The sequence below is a fragment of the Cladophialophora carrionii genome (assembly GCF_000365165.1).
Source record: "Cladophialophora carrionii CBS 160.54 unplaced genomic scaffold supercont1.5, whole genome shotgun sequence".
In the NCBI taxonomy this organism is placed as follows: domain Eukaryota; kingdom Fungi; phylum Ascomycota; class Eurotiomycetes; order Chaetothyriales; family Herpotrichiellaceae; genus Cladophialophora; species Cladophialophora carrionii.
In genome coordinates this window covers 1,908,032-1,930,131 of record NW_008481830.1, presented here as the reverse complement: position 1 = coordinate 1,930,131, position 22,100 = coordinate 1,908,032, and the positions used below count along the sequence as shown (strand labels likewise).

The 22,100-nt window shown below is 55.2% G+C and overlaps 7 protein-coding genes across 7 annotated transcripts; 3 read left to right on the top strand and 4 right to left on the bottom strand.

Annotated features, from left to right (window-relative positions):
- Nucleotides 1-839: 839 nt before the first annotated feature.
- On the top strand, nt 840-2,828 carry G647_06525 (uncharacterized protein; the record flags this gene model as incomplete). The annotated part of the gene is made up of 7 exons (XM_008730845.1): nt 840-1,039; nt 1,113-1,270; nt 1,346-1,881; nt 1,940-2,222; nt 2,300-2,341; nt 2,424-2,455; nt 2,604-2,828. The coding sequence occupies 7 exons, from the start codon at nt 840-842 to the stop codon at nt 2,826-2,828; spliced, it is 1,476 nt and encodes a 491-aa protein (XP_008729067.1).
- Nucleotides 2,829-3,310: 482 nt separating this feature from the next.
- Nucleotides 3,311-4,933, top strand: G647_06524 (uncharacterized protein; the record flags this gene model as incomplete). The annotated part of the gene is made up of 1 exon (XM_008730844.1): nt 3,311-4,933. The coding sequence occupies one exon, from the start codon at nt 3,311-3,313 to the stop codon at nt 4,931-4,933; it is 1,623 nt and encodes a 540-aa protein (XP_008729066.1).
- Nucleotides 4,934-7,098: 2,165 nt separating this feature from the next.
- G647_06523 (uncharacterized protein) lies at nt 7,099-8,790 on the bottom strand (the record flags this gene model as incomplete). Its single annotated transcript, XM_008730843.1, has 2 exons — nt 7,099-7,820; nt 7,884-8,790. 2 exons carry the CDS (start codon nt 8,788-8,790, stop codon nt 7,099-7,101), a joined length of 1,629 nt encoding a protein of 542 aa, XP_008729065.1.
- A 1,019-nt stretch (nt 8,791-9,809) lies between these two features.
- Nucleotides 9,810-11,386, bottom strand: G647_06522 (homogentisate 1,2-dioxygenase; the record flags this gene model as incomplete). The annotated part of the gene is made up of 3 exons (XM_008730842.1): nt 9,810-9,959; nt 10,018-11,263; nt 11,319-11,386. The coding sequence occupies 3 exons, from the start codon at nt 11,384-11,386 to the stop codon at nt 9,810-9,812; spliced, it is 1,464 nt and encodes a 487-aa protein (XP_008729064.1).
- Nucleotides 11,387-15,020: 3,634 nt separating this feature from the next.
- Nucleotides 15,021-16,651, bottom strand: G647_06521 (uncharacterized protein; the record flags this gene model as incomplete). The annotated part of the gene is made up of 2 exons (XM_008730841.1): nt 15,021-15,967; nt 16,024-16,651. 2 exons carry the CDS (start codon nt 16,649-16,651, stop codon nt 15,021-15,023), a joined length of 1,575 nt encoding a protein of 524 aa, XP_008729063.1.
- Nucleotides 16,652-17,433: 782 nt separating this feature from the next.
- G647_06520 (fumarylacetoacetase) lies at nt 17,434-18,782 on the bottom strand (the record flags this gene model as incomplete). The annotated part of the gene is made up of 2 exons (XM_008730840.1): nt 17,434-17,777; nt 17,837-18,782. 2 exons carry the CDS (start codon nt 18,780-18,782, stop codon nt 17,434-17,436), a joined length of 1,290 nt encoding a protein of 429 aa, XP_008729062.1.
- Nucleotides 18,783-19,517: 735 nt separating this feature from the next.
- G647_06519 (uncharacterized protein) lies at nt 19,518-21,528 on the top strand (the record flags this gene model as incomplete). The annotated part of the gene is made up of 3 exons (XM_008730839.1): nt 19,518-20,154; nt 20,252-20,940; nt 21,052-21,528. The coding sequence occupies 3 exons, from the start codon at nt 19,518-19,520 to the stop codon at nt 21,526-21,528; spliced, it is 1,803 nt and encodes a 600-aa protein (XP_008729061.1).
- Between the last annotated feature and the right edge of the window lie 572 nt (nt 21,529-22,100).

Here is a 22,100-nt window from a genome sequence, read left to right as displayed (position 1 = left end):
TGTCCGCGAATGAGCTTCGGCGTTCCCCCCCCAAGATTACTTCAAGGAAAGCCTGCAAAGAGAGTTGATAAAGTACACACACGACACGAAAGAGGCTTTCAATGCAAGCTGTTCAACAACATTGTCAACCAGTTCACCGAGAACATAGGCTTCCTTTTATCCGTACGGTATCCCTTCACAGGCAGGATCGATCCATATTGCCCACGCACGCTGACTTCTCGGATTGTTAACCAGCCAAACATCGGGATGTTGGTTTACTCTTGAAACGTCTCCTAGGAATGGCAAACTGGGCCAGCACTTCGGGGCATCCATTTCGGGAAAACAAGCTATCGGCAGCTATTCTAGTGGCGTTCGGCATTGCAAGTTTGGAACGTGTCGATGTGTACAGGCACATCTGCTACCAATCGGAGCCCAGCAGTTCGTGGGCTATCTCTGTACAGATGCCAGCTTCTCATGAGTACGCATTCTCCTGGCGCGCAAGGCACCACTCATCAGGTAAGCCGGACCTACCCACCCAGCAAGTTCGGGAAAGGCGGCGAAGGACGTTACAAGAGGCTTGAATTCGTTCTTAATCGCGGCAGACCAGCAGGGCTAGCTCGTTCCTCTATTTCCTGACTCATCGCGGACTCACAGAAGCCAACCACAGCTGGATTCGGACCATGCAGGGTTATGTAAGTTGTCGATGGGCACTCGGCCCAGTACGGACTCAGCCGTACGGCGATTGTCTACAAGTAGACGCGGCCGGACCGCCCGTGCCCGTCTTCTCTCGTACTCTCAGTTCAGCGTTCCTACACTACGCTCACTGCCGCACGAGTTCATTTCTTTCCTCCAAGTTGACGATGGCAGAGAAATTCTCCTTGGACGTCACAAGAGTTGAAGGTCTCCAATCTCCACCTTCGCCAGCTCGAACGTCTGGACTGTTGCTCGAGCAATTTGAGAGCCATGAAAAGCTGGCATTGAGCACGAAGCTGAGGTGGAAGAGAGACATTTACGTGCTCGCACCTCTCACTGTGCTCTACGTTTTCTGCTTCCTCGACAGGTTAGCACTGCATTTCGACAACCGTCGCCATCTGGGGCGGAATCTGCGCATGCACTAACGATCCTATTGCCAGGACAAACATTGGCGCGGCCGTTGTTTTTGGCCTGGCCGAGGACCTCAAGCTCACTGGGACACAATACAATTCAGCCTTAGTCTGTTTCTTCGTCCCTTATGTCCTGTTTGACATCCCATCAAACATTCTGCTCCTGCGCTTTAAACCACAAATATGGCGTAAGTCTCTCCTGGCAATCCTACCCAGAGCTGTTGGCAGGTCCTGGTCCCGGTGCTGATGAAGCGGTGACGCAGTGCCCGCTTGTACCCTCTTCTTCGGGGTTATGACCGTGCTCCAGGGAGTTGTGCACAACCTCGCTGGAATCGCAGTCGTCCGTGTTTTCTTGGGCATAGCAGAAGCAGGTGTCTATCCCGGCTGCGTGTATACGATATCTCGCTTCTATCGGCCGGAAGAAGCCCAATCTCGTTTCGCCATATTTGTCGGATCAACCACTCTCGCAGGAGCATTCGGCGGTCTGCTGGCCAGCGCCATAGGGAACATGGATGCCATATGTAACTTGAAAGCTTGGAGGTGGATTTTTATCCTTGAGGGCTGTCTCACCGTCGTTGTGGCCCTCGTCCTCTTCTTCCTCGTCACCGATATTCCCGAAAAAGCACGCTGGCTCTCCGATCCTGAACGGCGAGCCCTTCAGAGTCACCTTGGCGTGGAGGAGTCTTCTTCAAGCGGTGGCGGAAAAGCAAGCGCCATCGGCATTAGCGATGTCATCGACGCGTTCAAAGACGTCAAGATGTGGCTGTCAGGCTTTATGTATCTCGGCATGACTATGCCGGTAAGTCACCCATCATGAAACTCTTCTTATGATGGAGGTAATGACGGAGGTCATAAAGTCAAACGGTCTAGGTTTGTTCATACCAAGCATCGTGCGTGGGTTAGGCTACTCGCCCATCAGTACACAACTGCACACCGTCCCAGTGTACGTTGCGGCCGCAGGCTTCGCCTTCTTCGTAGGCGTCGCATCAGACAAAACGAAGATGCGAACACCGTGGGCTCTGATATCGATCATCACCGGCATCGTGGGGTTCTCCTTCCTTCAATCGAATCTGCAGGAATCTCATACGCGCTACGGGTTTTTGTTTCTGGCTGGGATGGGTGTTTTCAGTGCGATAGTCGGTGAGTCCAATTGCTCCACAGCAATAACCCTTGTCACGCTGTGATCAGCGGACTTCCCCTTGCTGACTCGCCCGAAGCAATCTTGTGCTGGTACACTATGAACTGTGTCGAGAGTCAAAGTACGCATATCCTGATCTTTCAGTCCCGCCACATGCCAGGTGTACTGGCATCCAGAGGGTGAAGACTGATTTCTTGAACCAGGGCGAGCCATTGGTTCTGCGTTCCAGGTGTCCGTAAGTTGGCTTTTGCCCCCTAAACTTATATGGGGACTGGCGATTACCGGAACGACATAATGTCGAAGTCTCCTGATTGTATCGCCGAGTCGCCGAGCTGTCAGCCCCGAATCCCTGTTGTGCTGGAAGCGGTGCTGACGGTTCACAGTTCGGCAATATTGGCAGTATTATAGCGACATATTCCTTTCTGAAGACAGACGCCCCGGAATTCAAAACTGGATCTCGCATTTGCATCGGCTTCTTGTGCCTGGCGTTCGTTGGCTGCCTTGCTTATTATTTGGTATGTGTCACAGAGAACAGAAAGCTCATGAAACAAGATGGCGACGGTGATGTGCCCACCAACGGAAGACGCAAGGTCCGACTAATGCTGTAATGCTGTGGGCGATAAGAAAACGAGATAGCTGTCCGCCGGGACCGATGAAGCCGTTGACCATCTCACTCCACTTTAGGGTCGCACAGTACTTGTTGCATTTCCTTAGCGACGGGAGTCTCCTGGAGTCACCCCTCTAGGCCTGCCTGACTCGGCCGTTCGATGGTCGTCGTCGTGTCTACTGAGCGAGCCGCCTCGCTTGGCTTTTTTCCCAACTCAGCAAGGTCCATTACCCGTTAAAGGAAACGCCATGACAAACCGTGCATCGTCCAGCATGCCACCACATACATGACAGTCGGTTGAACTGCCGAGCGTCAGTCGGTCTAGTCCACGACGCCGCCTGCGCTGCTGCTGCCGATGCAGCATGACTGGCAGCCTGAAACAGGTCCACCCCTAAAGGGGTGGGTTGTGGCGTATTTCTTGTGCTGGTGTGCACCACGCAGTCGGTGTGCTATGTGATTAACAATCACCTCCAACCATGCGGGATGGCCAAAGGCCACAAGGAACCACAACTGACCTTCATCTTGCAAGGAGGCCCGTCTGGACGCATCTCAGGCGTCAACCTGTCTGATGTCAACGCTCACGTCGCGCGAGTACAGCATCAGCGAAAGCGAGGGCCAGCATCACCATCGTCATGCTCGCCAGCACCGAGGAGACCGCTGACGGCGTACGAGCGCATTAGGGAGAAGCAGCAGCAGCAGCAGCAGCCGGTTTTGACGCACGTCTTCTCCAACAGAGGCCAGGGTGAGCACAATGTACCACCGCCGGTCGTACTGGCGGGGAATTCTGACCCCTTCGCGTCGACGACCATTGCCGTCACGGCGTCGGTCAACCATCTCCTGATCTTCACTCGGGACTTTATCCTGCCGGCCAACCACGGCAACGAAGCGGCTCTCTACGGCGGCAAGATACACATGCACCGTTATTGGAGGGACAATGTCAGGGGCCTTGATGACGGCCGCGCGGACGGGTACGCCTACCTGGCGCGCTCGGCGGCCATTCTCGCCAAGATCAAGCCGGAGAACGAGACGGTCCTGCTCGCCCTGCACTACATCGGCAAAGCGACGAGCAAGCTGCGCGAGTCCATGCTGGAGCGCGAAGACTCCCAAGCTCATATGTGGGAAGTGTACGCCCTGCTGGCGGCCGAAGTCGCGGCCCACAACTTCAAAGCAGCGGCCGTGCATGGGCGCATGCTGGCCCGTCTGCTTCAGCCCGAAGGCAAGACCCTCAAGGCCGAGCCACGGCTCTTGATGGGCGCGCTCTTCCAGGACATGACGCGCGCGTGTCTCTCGCTGACGAGACCCTCGTTCGACCTCGACCGCTGGGATGCCGAGCATCTGCCCGCGCACATCATCGACGAAATCGCCCCAGAGAGCCGCGACGGTCCGTCCGCGCTGCCCTTTTATGAAGACCTGGCCCCTTCGTTGCCGCGCTCATTCGCCGCTCTGGTGATTGGGGTGCGTGAATGGCACCATGCACTCGGCATGGGGATGCTCAACAAGAGTCTCGCCACGCTCAAGGTCTTCACCAATGCGGCGATGAAGATCATGCTCCTTTCGGGTCATTTCCTCACCCGTTACCTTGATAGGGTGGAGTTGTGGTCTCATTTCCCGTCGCCGGAGTTGCTGGTCGACGCGTGCTTGGCCCTCGCGGCCGCGTACTGGGTGCGGCGCGCCGTCCACGACCGCATGGACGCGGGCAGTAAGCTCGAGGAAGCGGGCAGCTGGGCGTTTGACATGAGCCTCGTGGTGGCTCGGCGGTTACGCGAGCTGGACCTCAAGGTTGAGGAGCAGGGGCAGGGATTGGTCAAATTAGGGAGCGAGGCTGCAGAAGATCGCCTTTGGTGGTTATTTGTCGGCACCATGGCCGAGAGGAACGTGCGCCTCATGCCGGATTGTGGGGACTACAAGGATTATCATGGCGGGAGGTTCGTGCGGCTCGCACGGGAGATGGGCCTGACGGAGTGGGCTGACCTGGAGCATGTGTTGAGGATGTATTTGTTCGTGGAGCCCATGGGGAGGAAGACGAAGAAGTGGTTCCTCGCGAATGTCAATGCGAGTGTCAATGTCCGTGTTGATGTCACCAGTGGGCCGGGAGACAAGACATGAGGCGAGTTGACATGTTGGGGCAGACCGTCGCCCAAGACACTTCAAATCCTGCTCCCTGCGAAAGGCGGTACCAACACGAAGAAGAAGTCTCTCGTGAACAGGCACTGCGAGCAGAGGACAAAGCATATTCCGAGCGGCAAGCGAGACTCAACTATGGGGTAAACTCGGTGAGCACGACAATCCCCGAGAGACAAGCAGGAAGGCTGTGCATATACCACGCGACTATGGTCGTGATGTCGGGTAGGCGAGTCAACTAATTAATTATACCTTGATCGCATGGCATATGGACTCGGCGATACACATTCGGCCCTGGCGGTCAACGTTGCAACCTCCCTGGCCAAATCCGAATGCCGCCGCAAATCGACCACAAATACGAACGCGTGTACCGACAAGGACGAATCCCAAGCCGAACGCGACGAGGTCCACGGATCTGGCCTACATTTCGGCCGTAGATCGCCCTGGGCATTGACAAGCAGCGTCCGGACGAGGTACTGTATCTCGTACGGTTGGGTTCACGTCTAAGCAATTACTTCTCAGATCTAGGTGTCATGCCACGCCTCGATGGTCATGGAGGTAACAAAAAATCCACGGCATCGCGAGGCGGTCCTACTCTGCGAGCTGTACCGTTCATTCGCTATCGACGGCAAATGATTCGTGCTGCGGAGCACATGATGCTTGCTGCTGGCTGGGTTCGACAATGTCGCCGCCTCCCAGTACTCCGTATATAGCGTGTCTTCGATTTGAAGCCACTTGCTGTCGTGGGCGGTCCTGTACCCCGTACGGAGTACCTTCAGCTGCATTTGAAACGACATGCCCAATCTCACTCAGTCGGTCAGTCAGTCAGATGCGTCTGCGTCTGCTCTTTGCCCAAATCGAGGCAGATTACGGAGCAAGGGGGTACTTACTTGCCATGCAAACTCAGAGGGAGAGGGAGATATCGCAAGCCTGGCTGGAATGCGCTGCGCTGTTCCCCATCCCCCAGCCTTATTAGCCACCTAGCTTAGGTAGGTAGGTGATTCGGTGACTCGGTGACTGGGTGACTGGGTAAATAGATGTCTAACTCCTCCTGCACAGCATCAGTTTTCATTGTCCTGAGGACGCCTCTACGTGGGGCATCAAATTGGGCGAGAAGACCACGCTGATGGTCCGATCCAATGTCACGCGTTAGGTGTCAAACTCGCCACACGATCCGGAACCGTGTCCGAAAAACAGTATAGTCCGGTAGAGGGAGCCGCAGAGACAGACATAGATACAGAGACAGACATAGATACAGAGACAGACATAGATACAGACATATATACAGACACAGATACAGACATAGAGAGGGGATAGAGATAGATAAAGATGACGATACAGACATTGAGATAGATACAGAGACAGACCCTACTGCACACTGTACCGGTTCGTTTGTCCGCGGGCTCGCAAGGGGATATGACGCGAGATGGAGAAGAGCCCAGAGAGTAGAGACGAGATGAGACGCGACGCGACGCGACACGACACGACACGGAAAAGAATAGGGAAGAGATACAATGCAAGCAATGGAATACAACGCCACGCAACGGAATGCCATAGCAATGTGGTGGAATTTGAATCGAGGAGAACCGCATCGCTCCGTTCTCACATCAGCTACTCACTACCTATCACTGTACTTTGTTCCTAGTACTACCAACACTGGACAGCGGACGGACAGTTGACGGGTGGAATATTTGATATTGGCCCAACCTTGCAAGACCAAATGCGAGGACGGGTGGCTCCTCTGTAAAATGTGTGGATACGTAGCATGCCCAGGGACGGACAGATGCTACGACATTACCCAGCTCACTGTATACATATCATGCATGGCCTGTCTCTACGGTTTAGTTGAATGACTGGCTGTCCATCGTACGACCTGTATCAGGTCTCCTCGCACCCTCGTCCTCGGGTTTTGTATTGGCTTACTGTAAGTCACCTCTGCCGGATCGGCCAATGAATACACACTGTATACATGTCCATGTCCGTAGCCAAGACAAAACTCCTTACTCTTACTCGTACACTTTAGGTGATTCGCTGTAGCAAAGTCCGCTCAGCCGACGGTGGATGGGAATCACGGAGGCATGCCGCAAATCATGATCTGAGCACCAAATCGGTCCTGGGCAGAAATACAATAATTTAGGAACATGGCAGTCTCAGGAACTCAGCAAGTCCCGAACACTCATCCCCTTGCCTCGATCTCTAACATCACTCTGTCCAGCGGCGCCTTCAAAAACGGGCGCCGCTCCCACTGCGACTGCCGCTTCCGGTCCTCCCTGTCGTCCTCCACCACCACGCCACTCATTGGTCAGCATCATCAGCGCCGCACTGGCCGTCGCTTCCGCGGTTCCCGATCCATTACTCGCAGCTCCGGGACTCCTGCTTCCGGCGTCCCGCTCCCATTGAACGGCCGCATTATATTGCCCCGGCAGTTGTAGCCTCGTCATGGCCGGCTGAGGCAGCGGAATCCCCATCACGGCTTTCGGGGACGGGAGTGGCTGCATGCTGGGTGACGGATTCGAGATCGACCCCGACGGAGGGTTGTTGACGGTGGTCCACGACGCCGCCGTCGAGGCCAAGGAAGGGACATTTGACGTGCTCGATCTAGCGACGCTACTGTTTGTTTGCGTGCGCGATAGATCCGGCGAGAAGTGAATGGAATTGAACGCGGGGGAGAGCAAAGTGGGCGTCGGGGTCGTGGACAGCATACCGACGCCCTGATGCGCCTGGCTTCCCTGTGACTGGGAGAGAATGTGCGGAGACGGATAGGCCGAAGAACCAGTCAAGGAGGCGATGGACGACTTGCGCGAATCCCGGAGTGACCACTCGGTTGCAGCCGTTGTGCTGTGTCGGTTGCTCCGTAGCTTGGCCGGAGGAGCTGGGTCGGGCATGTGATCGACGAGCTCTTTCTGGTCGCGGGTTTCTTCGTGTTCGTTCTGACGTTCGATCTGGTGCTCGTCGTCGTCTTCTTCTTCGTCGTCGTCGTCGTCGTCAAAGTCCTCATCCTCATCTGAGACGTTGTCTACTTGCATTCGCGACCCAGCAGACGGTCTCATCTTGCCGCCGGACCTCGCGTTCTCGGCCTTCAGTTGCGCCACGCATCCCTCGAGATATCTCACGTACTCAATCCCGGCCTGCAGTATGGCCAGTTTGTGCATTTCCACACCCTCGCACGCTGGGATCATGTCTTTCAGCACCCCAAATTCTTCATTCATTTTACTGCGCCGTCGACGCTCGATGATGCTGTGGGCGGTTTTGCGGGCAATTTTCCTGCCCGCGGCGCTGGTCGCGGAGGGTTGTTTGCGCTTCGAGGATGTTGACGCGCCAGTCGACGCTGCCGTTGCTCCTCTCCCGGTCGCGGACTCCTTGGTAGAAGGCGCCGATTGAACCGCCGATGTTGCATGGGATGCTCCCGGGGGGAGGTAGTCGGCATCACTGGACGGGGACGAGGTGCTTGTCTGGGGGGCCTTGGGCTTCATCTGTATGATCTTGCGTGCTCGGCTGGGCGGGGGCGGGAGGGCGTACGAGTCTGCAGCATCGGCGCTGGCCACTTTGGCCTCAACGGCGGCTTTGACTGCACCGGACGCGGTCCTCTTGTGTCGAGGACTGCCAGTGAGGGGTTTGTCCTGGGGCGAGATGGGGGGCGTGGCCTGTGTGAGTGCAGTGCCCGAATAGTCTCGGGCTTGGGACGATTTGGAAGGCCGAGCTTGCGCATGTGCATCGTTTCGCATCGCCGGAGGAGGTAGGGCAAACATGGATTCCATGTCCGCGGCGTGGGAACCCTTGGCCTCCGCAGCAGCCAGGTCTGTAGAGCCGGTCGGAGTGGGCGGAGGTCTCGGTTTGGGCATTGTGGAGGTTCAAGAACTCTGTTGGTTATCTGAGCAGCTGGTGTAGGAGAAACGCTCAATGTTCCGGGCGATAGCTTGCAGAAACGCCGAAGGAAGTCCAAGTGTTTTATTGAAGACAATATAACTATCGAGGGGCAGAGCGTGAGGTCGCAAATAAGATCAGATCACCAGACGAAGAATTGACAGACAACTATGCTTGACGGAAGACATGACGGACGAGGACAGGAGGTGAGGATGTAGCCCAAGATAACCGTAGCAGGAAGACATACGGGCAACAACCTCGCCGGTTCGCAATGCGAATTCAATTTTCTCAGACGTCGAGACAGTCGGATATGGGCACGTGTGCCTGATGCGAGGAGAAAAAGCACGCGACACTCGTCGAAGGGACGAACCTCGTGTAAGAGCCCTGATAGGTTATTGGAGCATTCCCATCCGCAAGCAATCCAGCCTAGTGAGACCTCGTGTGCGGCGGCGGTGACGGTCAGTGGCTGCGCGGAAAACAGAGGCTGCGGCCCAGAGAAGGGGTGGGAGGGAGCCGTGTGCGTGAGGACCAGGGCACAAACCCAGAAACCAACACGGTCATCTCGAGGCTTTTTGCGGCGACAGTGAGCCGTCGGAGTGGTCAGAGTGCGCAGTGAAGAGAAAGTGATGGGAGACTGACAGGGAAAAAGACGTCCACGTTCTCCAGCGAGCAGCGTGATTGGATGGCCGCACTCTGGGGCTACGAGCACCGCTGGTTCAGCTTTGGCAGGAGTCTTGCTGCTCCCTCGCTCCCCTCCCCCGCTTCACACGGTCTCGGTTGAACGCATGTGATACGAGCTACCCGGAAGATGGGTCAGTGGCCAGCGTGGGATGATGTTCCCCAGGTCTCCATAGGGAAGTCACTCGGTCAAAGAGGGAAAAGCAAAGTTTGGTACGGGTATCTTATTGTGATTCTGTCGTGATGGGCAGCAGCCATGAGCACCAGAGATCGTCAACCACACCGTCTGAAGCAGTGTATACTACTGTCATCCCCCTTCTCACCCTTCTCTTCCTCGAAGGGCGTGCACGCTGCTCGCGTCTTTCGCATCACCCACCGCATGCTTCTTTTCGCCATTGCTGACGCCGCGCGACGATTCCGGTCGCTTGAAATGCACCTTTAATGGCTCCCATGAATGAGCATTGTATGACTGTGGTTGTTGTTAGCATGTTGTCAACCATTTGCGAGAGTACTGGGCTCCAACTCACCTCCTGGACTTTCTGGCAAGTCTTTAGACCCCATTCTGTAACGCCCACCATCAAGCAACTCTCAAACATGAACGCCATGCTGCCCTCGCCGACCTTTTGGGGTGGCAAATCCATCGTCGACGCCTTTTCAAATGTCTGCATGTCTGGTCCATGCCCGCTCATAGTATTATGTAAACTCGCGCCAGCCGGCTGGAAGCCTCCCTTTCCGGCACCCTTGGCATCATAGTTGCCCATGATCAAGCCCATGAACTCGGACATGGTATTCCGGTGATACCACGGAGGCCGGAAGGTCTGCTCTGCAACCAGCCATCGAGGTGGAAATATAACGAAATCTGCGACCGCCGTACCCGCTCCATGAGGATGCGAAGGCGCAGTGAGAACGGTGAAGATAGAAGGATCAGGATGATCGTAGGAAATGCTGCCGACCGGGTTGAAACGGCCCAGATCATACTTGTAAGGGAAATAGGTGCCGTGCCAGCCGACAACGTCAAAGGGGGTGTGCGACTGCTTGGCGGAGAAGAGGTTGCCCCCAAATTTGCCATACACCGTCCACTGCGTGTTCTCGTGGTCCTCGATGAAATCGGCCACCGGGGTTTGGAAGTCGCGCGCGTTGGCTAACCCATTCGAGCCAATGGGACCGAGTTCGGGCAGTTTGAAGTGGCCCTGGTACAGCTCGCAGATGTATCCTCGTGCGGGTTCGTTGTTATGCAATGTAACGTGGTAGCGAATCCCCCGCGGGATGACGCAGATTTCATTCGGTCGCAGCAGTATCTTGCCAAATTCGGTTCGGATGTCAAGAACGCCATGCTGTGCGACGATCAAGAAGTCGCCGTCTGCACTGTAAAAGGCCGTCTTCTCGGGCATGCTAGTGCCACACGCGTAGATGTAAATGCCCAGCCCTTGCTTCATGGTGGGGTCGCCCGCGCCAGCCACGAGATGAAGAGAGTGAATCCATGACACTTCTTTGTCGAAGTCAAAAGGATCCCATCGCAGTTGGTTCGGGATCGCGTTAAAATGTGTGCCGAAGCTGGGCGTGGGAGATGTCAGGCCTTGCGACGAAGAGGCGGGCACTGGTTCAAAGTTCTGGTGGCTTGCCGATGGCAGGATCCGATAGAGCCATGTTTGTTGATTCTCTTCACGGGGCGCGGTGAAGGCGGTACCTGACAACTTCTCGTTGTACAGGCCGTACGGGCATTTCTGGGGTGAGTTCGCCGCTAACGGCAAAGTACCCTCGATGGCTTCACTCCTGGCAACGAACCGTCAGCCGAATAACCCTTGTCTCATCCTTCAATAGTGCATACTCTTTGTACCCCCCGAACCCATTCAGATATTCGTACGTGTCGGTCACAGCGAATTGGGTTACAGGCATCGTCGATGGCTTGCTCGTCGGTGAACGTATTCACGTTTCGGACTGATAGTGGAACAGAGTCAGCCACACTCCAAGACGCGAAATCGGGTCGAATAATGGGCTGGCTAAGGCAGACTTGGAGACGCTGAGGAGAGACCGGGGAGACTCACTGGTGAGGGGTGTCTTGTACTTGATGTTGATGTCCTTGTTCTCCCTATGCCTTTCGATGGCGGACTGTAACCGTTTGAGGCCCTGCATGAAGGGCGGTCGTGTGGTATGATGACCTGTGGAATATGACGGCCTGGTCAGAGAGGAGAGTGCGGAATGCTGTCGTGAAGAAGCGAGGGACTCATTCCGTGGGGAGGAATATGAATGAAATCAAGCGAGCCTCCAGCCTGAACGGATCGAGGGCAAAAAAGTGGGTTTGGGCCCAAAACAATAGTGCAGATGCGCTAAAACCAAATTCGCGAAAAAGCAAGGTGACAGGGGGCAGCCACCGAGCAGGACAGGGCGGGCTCCGACAGACCGCGAGGCGTGCGAGGTGCGATGCCAGCTTGTGTCGTATCTTGGTGGGCAAAAGCAGCCGGAAGCGCAGCGTCAAACACGAGCACAGAGCCCGAGGCCAGGGCGGTTTCGCTGCGAGGGTGCCCGGGTGCGCACGAACGGGCAACGGCCTGTGAGCCCGAGGGTGGGATGTGCTGGATGTCCTGGCTGTCCCGGCTTGTGCTCAAGAATTGAATCGGAACTGACGCGGCTGTGAGTGGATGAGATCAAGCCACCGCAGCCCGCGATACCAATTTCTGACATGGGCGGCGGCAGGAGGCGCAACTCGTAGCTTTCGCAATTCAGTTGGGTCCCCACCGAGCTCTGGCACACCCAGAGGGACCATGCCGCAGTGCGGGATGCCTGCTGTGCGCCTATGACGGTGATTTGCAGGCCAGGCTCGAGGGCAAGTTTAGCAGCAGCGTTAGGCGCAGTAGCCCGCCTGTGGGGCGCGGAGGGGCGATCGGCAGGGCGAATCGACGACGCCCGAGCTGAGTTTCCGAGCGCCCATTCTCTCCCGTTGTGCACAGGCTTCTCCAATTTCTGCTGCCAACGGTGCCGAGTACCCGCCAGAAATCTGCATCCCACCACAACTACAGCAGATAATCCACTGTTCCATGGTGTTTATGCAGACGAGCATGATGCAAGGTTGTCCCAGACGCCTTGATCAGATGCACCCCTCACAAGATGCATTGCAAGCGAAGGGTGCGGGCGTGGGAGGAAGGGTGAGACTGAAGTAGCATCCTTCTGACTCTGTTCTAGGAGCAGTCACTTGCCGGAGTCCGTGGATGAGCAAAGGTCTCCGTCGCGGCTGGCCTGAAGTTGTTGCTGTTTCTGTGTCGGCTTTGCAGCGATGGGCCGTTTCAGGACCAGAATAACTACGAGTACAGCGAGTTTCAAACCTGCAACCTTCGACCCCCGAAGCGTACCCAGTAGGGTTTCAGAGACTGGCACCTGCCTACACCTGTCGATCCGGGCAATTGTTGAGGATCTGCGGCTCGGCTGATGGGAGACTGTGCGCCCGGCGAGAGAGATCAGAAATGTGTGCGTGATCAGCGCTGCTGGTTACGCGGTGGAAGAACCCGTTCGCCGGGTTGCGTTTGCTCCTCGAGGAATCATCCCGGTGAATGCCCAGACTGCAACCCTCCCGACTGTCCAACCACAGCACATGAGCCATGATGGGTGGGAGCTACCCAGCAGACGAATGACAAGCAACTTGCAAAGGATGACGCCAGCTGATCGTCGTATTGGCTGTCCCTGTCTCAGTCCCTTCTCGAACGTTCACTGCATGTCCGGACCACGTTGTCGAGCTGGGTGCTCATGACGATCTTACCATGGCAAATAGCCTGAAATGAAGATTATGTTCCAGGGACATGAACATGGGATCTCTGCAACCCTCAGACTCCGTGGTCACCGTTGACTGTTGCCGATAACGGCCTCGAACTTTCGAAACCGTTGAGAGAGTGAAGAGTGGCGAAACCGACATCTAGATTGTGGGTGTCGGCTCTCTCGGCTTTCGTGCACACTATTGCCAGTACGAGGTACTCCGTCACCCGTACACGGCAAGTCGCCCAGTACGAGTACTGTGACTTTGTGCGTGTCCCGGTCCTCGAGCTCCGCGTGTACTCCAAGATTCCAGCTCGTGTGTGGCAAAGTCCATGATCGATGCGGAATGACGCCGAGGCACCCTCGCAGCATGCCAGCCACATGTGGAAGCCCAGCCCAGGTGGCTCCTCTCCCAATCAGGATTCCGCGTCGAACATGTCCTCGGACTCGGACGGTTCGGTGTCGAAATGTGACCGCAAAGTGGCAGGAGGTTGGTGTTTGCGTCATCCACAACAACTGCGCATCCACGGACTCGTAAGTCGTACTCGACCGAGCGAAGGAACATGCCATTCAAGACGGCCCACTATCAAACCGGTATAGGTACCCTGGAATACTGGTACAGGCTTATCCACGCAGGCATGACATACCAAGAAAGTTATCCACCAATACTGTGTACTTCACAAATTCTTATGCTGGACCCTGGCTCTTAGAGAAAACAGAACTCAACGCAACGAAACGTGCTGTGTAGATGGTGATTCACTACTGGGTATCCGTACCTTGCGCGATCTTCTCCCTCCTCCACTGCTCGAACTGCTCGATGATGCTCTGAATGATTTCACTTCGTTGCCACCACGGTACGTCTGTTATCTCCTAGCACGTTAGTTCAATGTCAATGACGACCTTGGACCTACGTACTGGAGTACACGCAGGATAGGGAAGGAGACTTACGCCCGGTGGGGTATCCACGCAGCCGGTGCGACATGGCGGGTGTGGGTGCGCGGACACAGCGTCACGGATGTAGGTTCAAGGTCTGGTGCACTGTGTACTGTGTATGGTCAGGTAACGAAGGGCCACATACGCAGACAGTATGATCGGAACGGTAACAATGCCCTCTCGGCCTGCTGTGCGTGGTTTGTACTTCGTTTCCGAAGGGCATACTCCAGTAGACGTCTGATCTGGAGCCGCCGCCGTTTGTTCCACGTTGTTCTCGGAATCGGTAAATGCTGTTTGCAGGCTACTATAGCAAGGCCGGGACATGGGAATAATATAAATACTCTTTTCCTATGGAGCCAGCGGGATAAAGGTCCTCAAGAGGACGTACGGAAATTCAGTTGCTCAGTTTGCAAGGAGGAGGACCTCACAGCATCGGTATGCTCAGTTCTCTTTCTGCCCTCTGCCCAGTGGATGATGGGTGAGCTGTGTTCTCCCCCCTCCCGCCGCCTGCTACCGGCCCGGCCGAGCCAGCCCAGTGTTCGACTGTTGACAACGGACGCGCAGTCGAATCACACGAAACGACCAGTGAGAAGAAAATCAAGTTTGGATCCGCTACTAAACCCGCCACGATGCTCAAACCAAATGACGGGCCATTGAGAAATCATTCTGGCTCGCTGGCTGGCTGGCTGGTCGGCTTGCCTGCTGGCTGCTCTGTTCAAACATTACCCATGCACCGCTCCTTTGCCCGGGAGCCTTGTTCAACTCGAATCGTATACCAAGCCTTCCCAAGCCGGGACATTTTGCAAATTGATGCCGCACCGGCAAATTGCTCCATCCATGCTGCGTCACGGCTTCACAGGTCCTTTGTCCGCTCATCACTCGCACGGATCCATCTTTCGAGCGCTGCCTTGTCCCTGACCCTGAAGCCCACTTTGAACGGCTTCGGCTCGGTCGTCAGAGCGGTCGGGATGCTGTTACACTCGATGGCGTCGAGGATGGGCCAGTCCTTGGCATCCTTGGCGGGGACGAACTCAAAGGCCACAATCATACGAAGGAAGGCCGTGTAGATTTCCCGATTTGCCAGGTGCGAGCCGACGCACATGCGGCTGCCCGCGCCGTATCCGTAGTGAGGAGTGCCGCTGCCCTCTTGGTCGTTCAGGTAGCGCTCCGGCATGAACTTGGCCGGGTCTTTGAAGTGTGTCTCGTCGTAGTCGGCGGCCCAGGCGTTCATGTAGAAGACGGTGCCGGCCGGGATGGTCACGTCGTTGTACTTGATGTCCTTGATGCTGGTCCGCGGGAGGCAGATGGGAATGACGGTCCAGAATCGGAGGATTTCCTTGGTCAAGGCCGTGATGTAGGGAACTTTCTCCTCGGTCAGACACTTCTCCCAGGCCTCGCCGTCGTTCGGGTAGACCTTCATGATCTCTTCGTAGGCTCGTTGCTGGATGTGCTGGCCCTCGGGCGACGCGAGATACCCGAGACCCATTATCATGTTGCCTGGAACGGTGTCAATGCCGGCCGACACCATGGTCAGACAGATGGATTTGAGTTCTGCCTCGTTGAGTGTCTCTTCGGGATCTTTGATAATGTTCCCAGTAATGCAAGGTCGGTCGGTACCGTTGGCGATTCGTTCCTTGAGCATGTCCAGAAAGGTCGTGAGGTACTTGTCTCGTCGCGCTCGGTATTCGGCTGCGGATTTATTCTGACGAGAGATGAATGGCAGTCGCAGGAGAGGAATGTAGTCCTGCCAGTTGTTGGATGTGCTCCGGAAATTGGACACCACTCGTTCCACATGGACCACTGGTGGCTATTGTTAGACTTCAAGCTCGAAACACGGACCATGTCGACAGACTAACCTTCTCGGAGAAGTTCCTGATCAATGCCACCATCAATTCGAATACCGTAGTTCAAGGTCAAACTAGTATTGAGCGCGAAACGATGGAAATACTTCCTCGGGTCCAAATCGACCGAATCTTCCATCGAGTCCTTGTACATGTCCTTGATAGCCACGCAGCTCTCCAGGTCGATGAAAGGCATGTAGCTCTGTACAGCGGGCCTGTTCAAAGCCGTGGCAGCGACCTTGCGCCGTTTCTTGCATGACTCATCCCAAGGCGACGTGCCAATTGTGAATCCCTGGCTGCTGGACACGACACTGTGGAAGGTGTACAGCGTCGGCCGAGAGATCAGCGCCGACTGGTTCGTGATCCAGAGGTGCTTGACCGAATCGAAAGTGTTGGCGAAAACAATGCGGCGATTGCCCAAGCGAGTTTGAAAGACCGGCCAGCCATACTGCTTTGCCCACCGGGCAGTCACCCGGGCATGATCTTGACCGAGTTGAAGAAGATTGCCAAACAATGGCACACCTGGTATTTCTGGCAACCCCTTGATCTTTGGCTGATCAGTCGAGTTCAGATAGCGGATCAAAAAGTAACCTAGGGTGAGAAACAGAAAGGAGAGCGTCGTGGGAGAAAGCGCAACCAGCATTTTGGCGGCGTGAGTCGGAAAGCAGGTATTTGAGCTGAGAAAGTATGCTGGTCTGCACAGACGTGGATCAGGAAGACAATCTCAGCAAGTCTCGGCCCTGATCAAGTAGTCGTGGGTGGTGCGTCTCCCAAAGACTCGACTTAGACCGACTTTACTCAAGATGAAGCCGGCCCGGTGATTCTTGGTTTACTGTTCGAGGATGAGCTGAGATGCCAGTACGATAGAGTGCCTGTCGAAGAGGCATCAATTTCTGATTATATTCCTCTGGCACGACGCCTTATAGCCCGCTCTCCTCAGCTTGTAATCAGGACGAAACTCGGGCGACGTCAGTCATTGCGCAGCGCTTACATTCGGCTCAGAAGCACATAACGGCTACACCAACCCATCAGCGGAGGTGTCATCTGCAGCCAAAGCGGAGGTGCTGAGGGCGCGACTTGCATGTCACGGCGAGATTCCGCACAACCGATCTTGATGCTTCTGGTGCTTCGATGGCGGAGAAGTGTGTTTGGCGGGGTTCCGCGAGAGAAGCCCCTCACGTGCGTCCTAACGAAACCGGGGAAAGCCGTCTTTAGCACGGCGCTAGCCATCTTGACGGGGGCTAATCGAGAATAAAAACGTGTTCATTGGACAGAGTAGATAATTCCAGACTAGGACAGGAGCACGGAATTGCTGCGCTCTGAATTTTCTTTCACTTCTCTCGAGCTCTAACCACGACAACAATGCCATTGATTGTCGCGAAAGACGAATATTGGGTACTTGCAACAAACAAACCATAGCCCGTCCTAGATCTTTGGGGCGGGCAAAATCTCCCCCGAGCACTCTCCGAAGCCGACCAGACCGGATTCTGCAGAGCCGCATACTCCGTAGATCGTCACCACGTCTCCGTCTTCCAAGAATTTCCGCTCAACTCCTCCGTTCAGCTTGATGTTTTCCTTACCGCCCTTGCTGCACTCCAGCAGGCTTCCTTCCGTGCCTGTCTCGGTGCCACTGATTGTGCCAGACCCGAGGAGATCACCTGTGGCCATGGGGCAGCCGCCGATGGAATGATGAGCGAGCATCTGTGGGAACGAGAAGAGCAGATTGCGGCCATTGGAGTTCAGGATGGTCGTAGTTGATCCACCAGCAGCTGTGACGAGCAGTCAGTCCATCAATTCACGCCTGAGATCGTTATAGGGTCGGACTTACGTGTGATGTCGACTTGTAATCGGATGTCATACACGTTGTTTTCTTCCTTCTCTTGTAGATATGGGAGCAAGTGCGTCTCATTTGGGATGCCCTTGCATCTGAAAGGCTCCAATGCATCAGCGAGCACAACCCAGGGGCTTATGGTTGACCCAAAGTTCTTGGCTAAGAATGGTCCGAGGGGCACGTATTCCCATGCTTGAATGTCTCGCGCTGACCAATCGTTGAGTAAGACGTATCCGAAGATGTGTTCAGCGGCCTCAGAGATCGGGATGTGCTTGCCCATTTCGTTCCCTGTGCAAACGAAGGCGCCAAGCTCCAGTTCGATGTCCAGTCGCTTGCAGGGGCTGAACGTCGGCACTTTGGGCGTTGCTGCAGGGTTCTCCAGGATCTGACCATTGGGTCTTGTGATCGGGGTCCCTGAGACTACCACTGACGAAGCTCGGCCGTGATATCCCACAGGCAGATGCGTATAATTTGGCTGTAGAGCATTGTCTGGTCCTCGAAACAGACAGCCGACGTTGAAGGCATGATTCTTCCCGGCATAGAAGTCCGTGTAGTCCCCAATGTGCATGGGCAAATGTAGCTTCACTTGGTCGCGCTGAATCAAGGTCTTTTCTTGGAGGGCCTTGTTATTCTTTAGAACATCAGCATGGGTTGTGTTCTCAGCGAAGACATCCTGGAGATATTTTCTGACGGAGCGGTGGACGGGTCTTCCGAGTGCGGCGAAATCGTTGAGAGTCGGCTTTGAGAACACTGACACGTCGAAACCCAGAGCTGAGAACGCCCCTGATGCAGCAAACTCCTGGAGGTCTAGAGCATGATCACCAATAGCAACAGCCGGTCGTGGACTGGGCTTTGATGTTGTCGAGATGATGCCGAATGGAAGGTTGGCCAACGAGAAATGGCTCGACTTTGGAATGGGAAACCATGATTTCAAGGATGCCATGGTGCTTTACTGTCACTGCCACTGTCACTGTCACAGATGCAAGGTGTAAGGTCTGTGAGACTGAATTCTCTGGATCAATGGATAGTTTCCCATTAAGACAGTAACGAGCAAGTGGGCGTCGCGGGCGGCAGCCCGGAGGAAATTCCGTTGTCCTTCCGACAAGCAGCAACGGCTGTTTGTCCACTGCCGATTCGCTGTCTAATTAAGCATCAGCTGGTTGCAATTACATATGTATGTTTGGAGGGCAGTCGGGGCGTTGTTTTCCACCGCTATGATCGTTGTCAGCCGGCACCTCATACTCGCATAGTGCGTGCGAGCGTGATTGCGCCTGACTGGCTGGCACAGTGGCTGGGATTTGGATACGGTATGAACGAAGTCATTGCGGCTAAGGATGTTGATTTCTGCATCCTGCTTGATCTTGTCCCTACCATCCAAGACATCTAGACGGCATACCTTGCCTCCTACAGCGCCACGACGCAGTCACGTCGTGCTCATGAAAAAGTGAAGAGACAGTAAGGGGACCGGATCACCGGTGCGGCTTCCAAAACAGGCGATGACGACATGTGGCCGGAGATTCTCTCGCTGCAACGAGAAGACACGCAAAACTTCAATTATTGATGATGATGATCACGATGATGAGAAGATCCTCTGAATGAGCAAGCGGTAGGCAAAGACAAGTCCCTTCACGCCCAGTGGTTATTCTCCAGTCTCTCGTTTGTATGTCACGGCTGCACAATGTCGCAGAAGTCAAGCTACACCACGCCGAAATGGTGGAAAGAAGCTGTCATCTATCAAATCTACCCGTCGTCGTTCCAGGACAGCAACTCCGATGGCTGGGGCGACGTCAAGGGCATAACATCTCGTGTCGACTACCTGAAGCAGCTGGGCATCGATGTCGTCTGGACCTCGCCCATCTATAAGTCTCCCCAGGCGGATATGGGCTACGACATCGCCGACTACAAGGTGATTGACCCCATCTACGGCTCAATCGAGGACGTGGACAACCTCATTTCGGAGCTGAAAAAGCGAGATATGAAACTGATGATGGACCTCGTCGTCAACCACACGTCGAACATGCACCCGTGGTTCCTCGAATCGCGCTCCTCGAAAACGAACCCCAAGCGGGATTGGTACATCTGGAAGCCGCCCAAGGCCGTCAGCGATGCCGGCGTGACCGAGCCGCCAAACAACTGGGCACAAATTCTAGGCGAAGCAAACTCGGCCTGGACGTACGACACAGAGACGGGTGAATACTATCTGTCAGTCTTCACGCCTGACCAACCGGACCTCAACTGGGAGAACCCGGATGTGAGAGAAGCCGTGTGGGATGTGATGCGTTTCTGGCTCGACCGCGGCGTGGCAGGCTTTCGCAGTAAGTCGCCTTAGTGGCCTCATCATAACGCCGGCATTGCCCAGTGCTCCAAGGCTCCCCATGTCGTCTGCAGTGCTAATCTTATTGACCATGTAAGTGGACGTGATCAATATGATTTCCAAGGTGCCGACCTATCCCGATGCCCCTGTGGTCCTTGACCCTCAAACCCACGCCTACCAACCGGGGACGCAATTCTTTGTGAACGGACCCAAACTCCACGACTACCTCCGCGAGATGAACCGGGAAGTCCTTGCCAGATACGACACCGTCACTGTAGGTGAGATGCCGGGCGTATCGGATGAAAACGAGATCCTGCGCACTGTGGGTGCCAACGCGGGAGAACTGAACATGATCTTCATCTTTGATCTTGTCGACATTGACAAGCCAAATGTTCGGATGGCGCTGAAACCATGGGACGTCACAGAGATGAAGAGCATTATCACGCGGTGGCAACGCTGCATGATCGAGCGAGATGGGTGGAACTCCGTCTTCATTGAGAACCACGATAACCCGCGAAGCGTCAGTCGCTACACGGACGACAGCGACGAGTGGCGGAACAAGGGCGCCAAACTGCTCGCTCTCATGCAAACGACCCTTGGCGGCACACTGTTCGTCTACCAGGGCGAAGAAATCGGCATGCGCAATGCGCCTACGCACTGGGACATCTCCGAGGAATACAAGGACATTGAAACGATAAACTACTGGAAGAAATGCCAGCAGATATACAAGGACAACCTGGAAAAGCTAGAAGAAGGCAAGAGGATCATCCACATGAAAGCCAGAGACGTAAGTGTCCCAGACAAACGAGCTGAAACAATCTTGCCTCCCAAAGCTACAGATTAAGCCTGCATTCCCCCCTAAGGCTGTTGTTCAATTAGCTAACGAACACCTAATTAGCACGCGAGGACCCCAATGCAGTGGGACAGCTCGGCCAATGCCGGCTTCTGCAACGAGGGCGTCAAACCGTGGATGCGGGTCATGGACGATTTCAGCCACGGCATCAACGCGGAAGACCAGATGAAGCAAGGCACCGGCCAGGACAACGACAGCGAGTTATCGACATGGCAGTTCTGGCAGCGAGGCATCCATGACCGCAAGAAACACGCTGACGTCTTCGTCTACGGCGATTATCAAGAACTTTCGCCCAAAGACCCCAACGTCCTGGCATATCTCCGCACAAGCGAGGCGGGTGAACGATGGCTGGTGGTTCTCAATTTCTCGGCCAAGGATGTGGAGTGGACACTGCCTGAGACGCTGGCGATCGAGTTCTGGGCCTGCAGTACGTATACAAAAGCGCGGCCCGAGAAACCGCAGACAGGGCACATTGCGCTGAGGCCGTGGGAGGGCGTTCTGGCGAAATGCAAGATATCGTGAACTTTCAATCCGCACTAGATGTCAGACGGGACTCCGGCCGAGGAGCTCTTCATTAAGACGCATAGACAGGTAGATCATATAGACAGAGGAGCAGACAGGAGTCAAGACAGCAGATAGACACTTGCCCAAGTCCGCAGAACTGACTAGGTAATGTGCTAAATGTCCAGTAGACTCATCCTCCAGAGAAGTCCAACGAAATGCGCACATCCATCCGTCTCACCACGGCGACATATACAGCACATGTACAGAACACGCAGACATGCCCGCCAATGCCACATACGGATTCCTCACCAGTGATATATATATACCGGTGGAATCTCAAGCCAGCTCGCTCGAGTATGCCCGAAGCCCAGAAGGTCAGCCCACGCAAACAATGTTTCCATCACATTTCAGTCAAGAGACATGGCGTCACCTCGATTGAGTACGTCGGGCCTGGAAAGTCATGCCTCTTACTGTATCCACGGAGGGAGCCAGAACTGTGACTTTCCTTCGAATTGGGAAGGTAGAGTTCGGACCAGAACCAGGACCAGAACCAGAACCAGGACCAGAACCAGAACCAGAACCAGAACCAG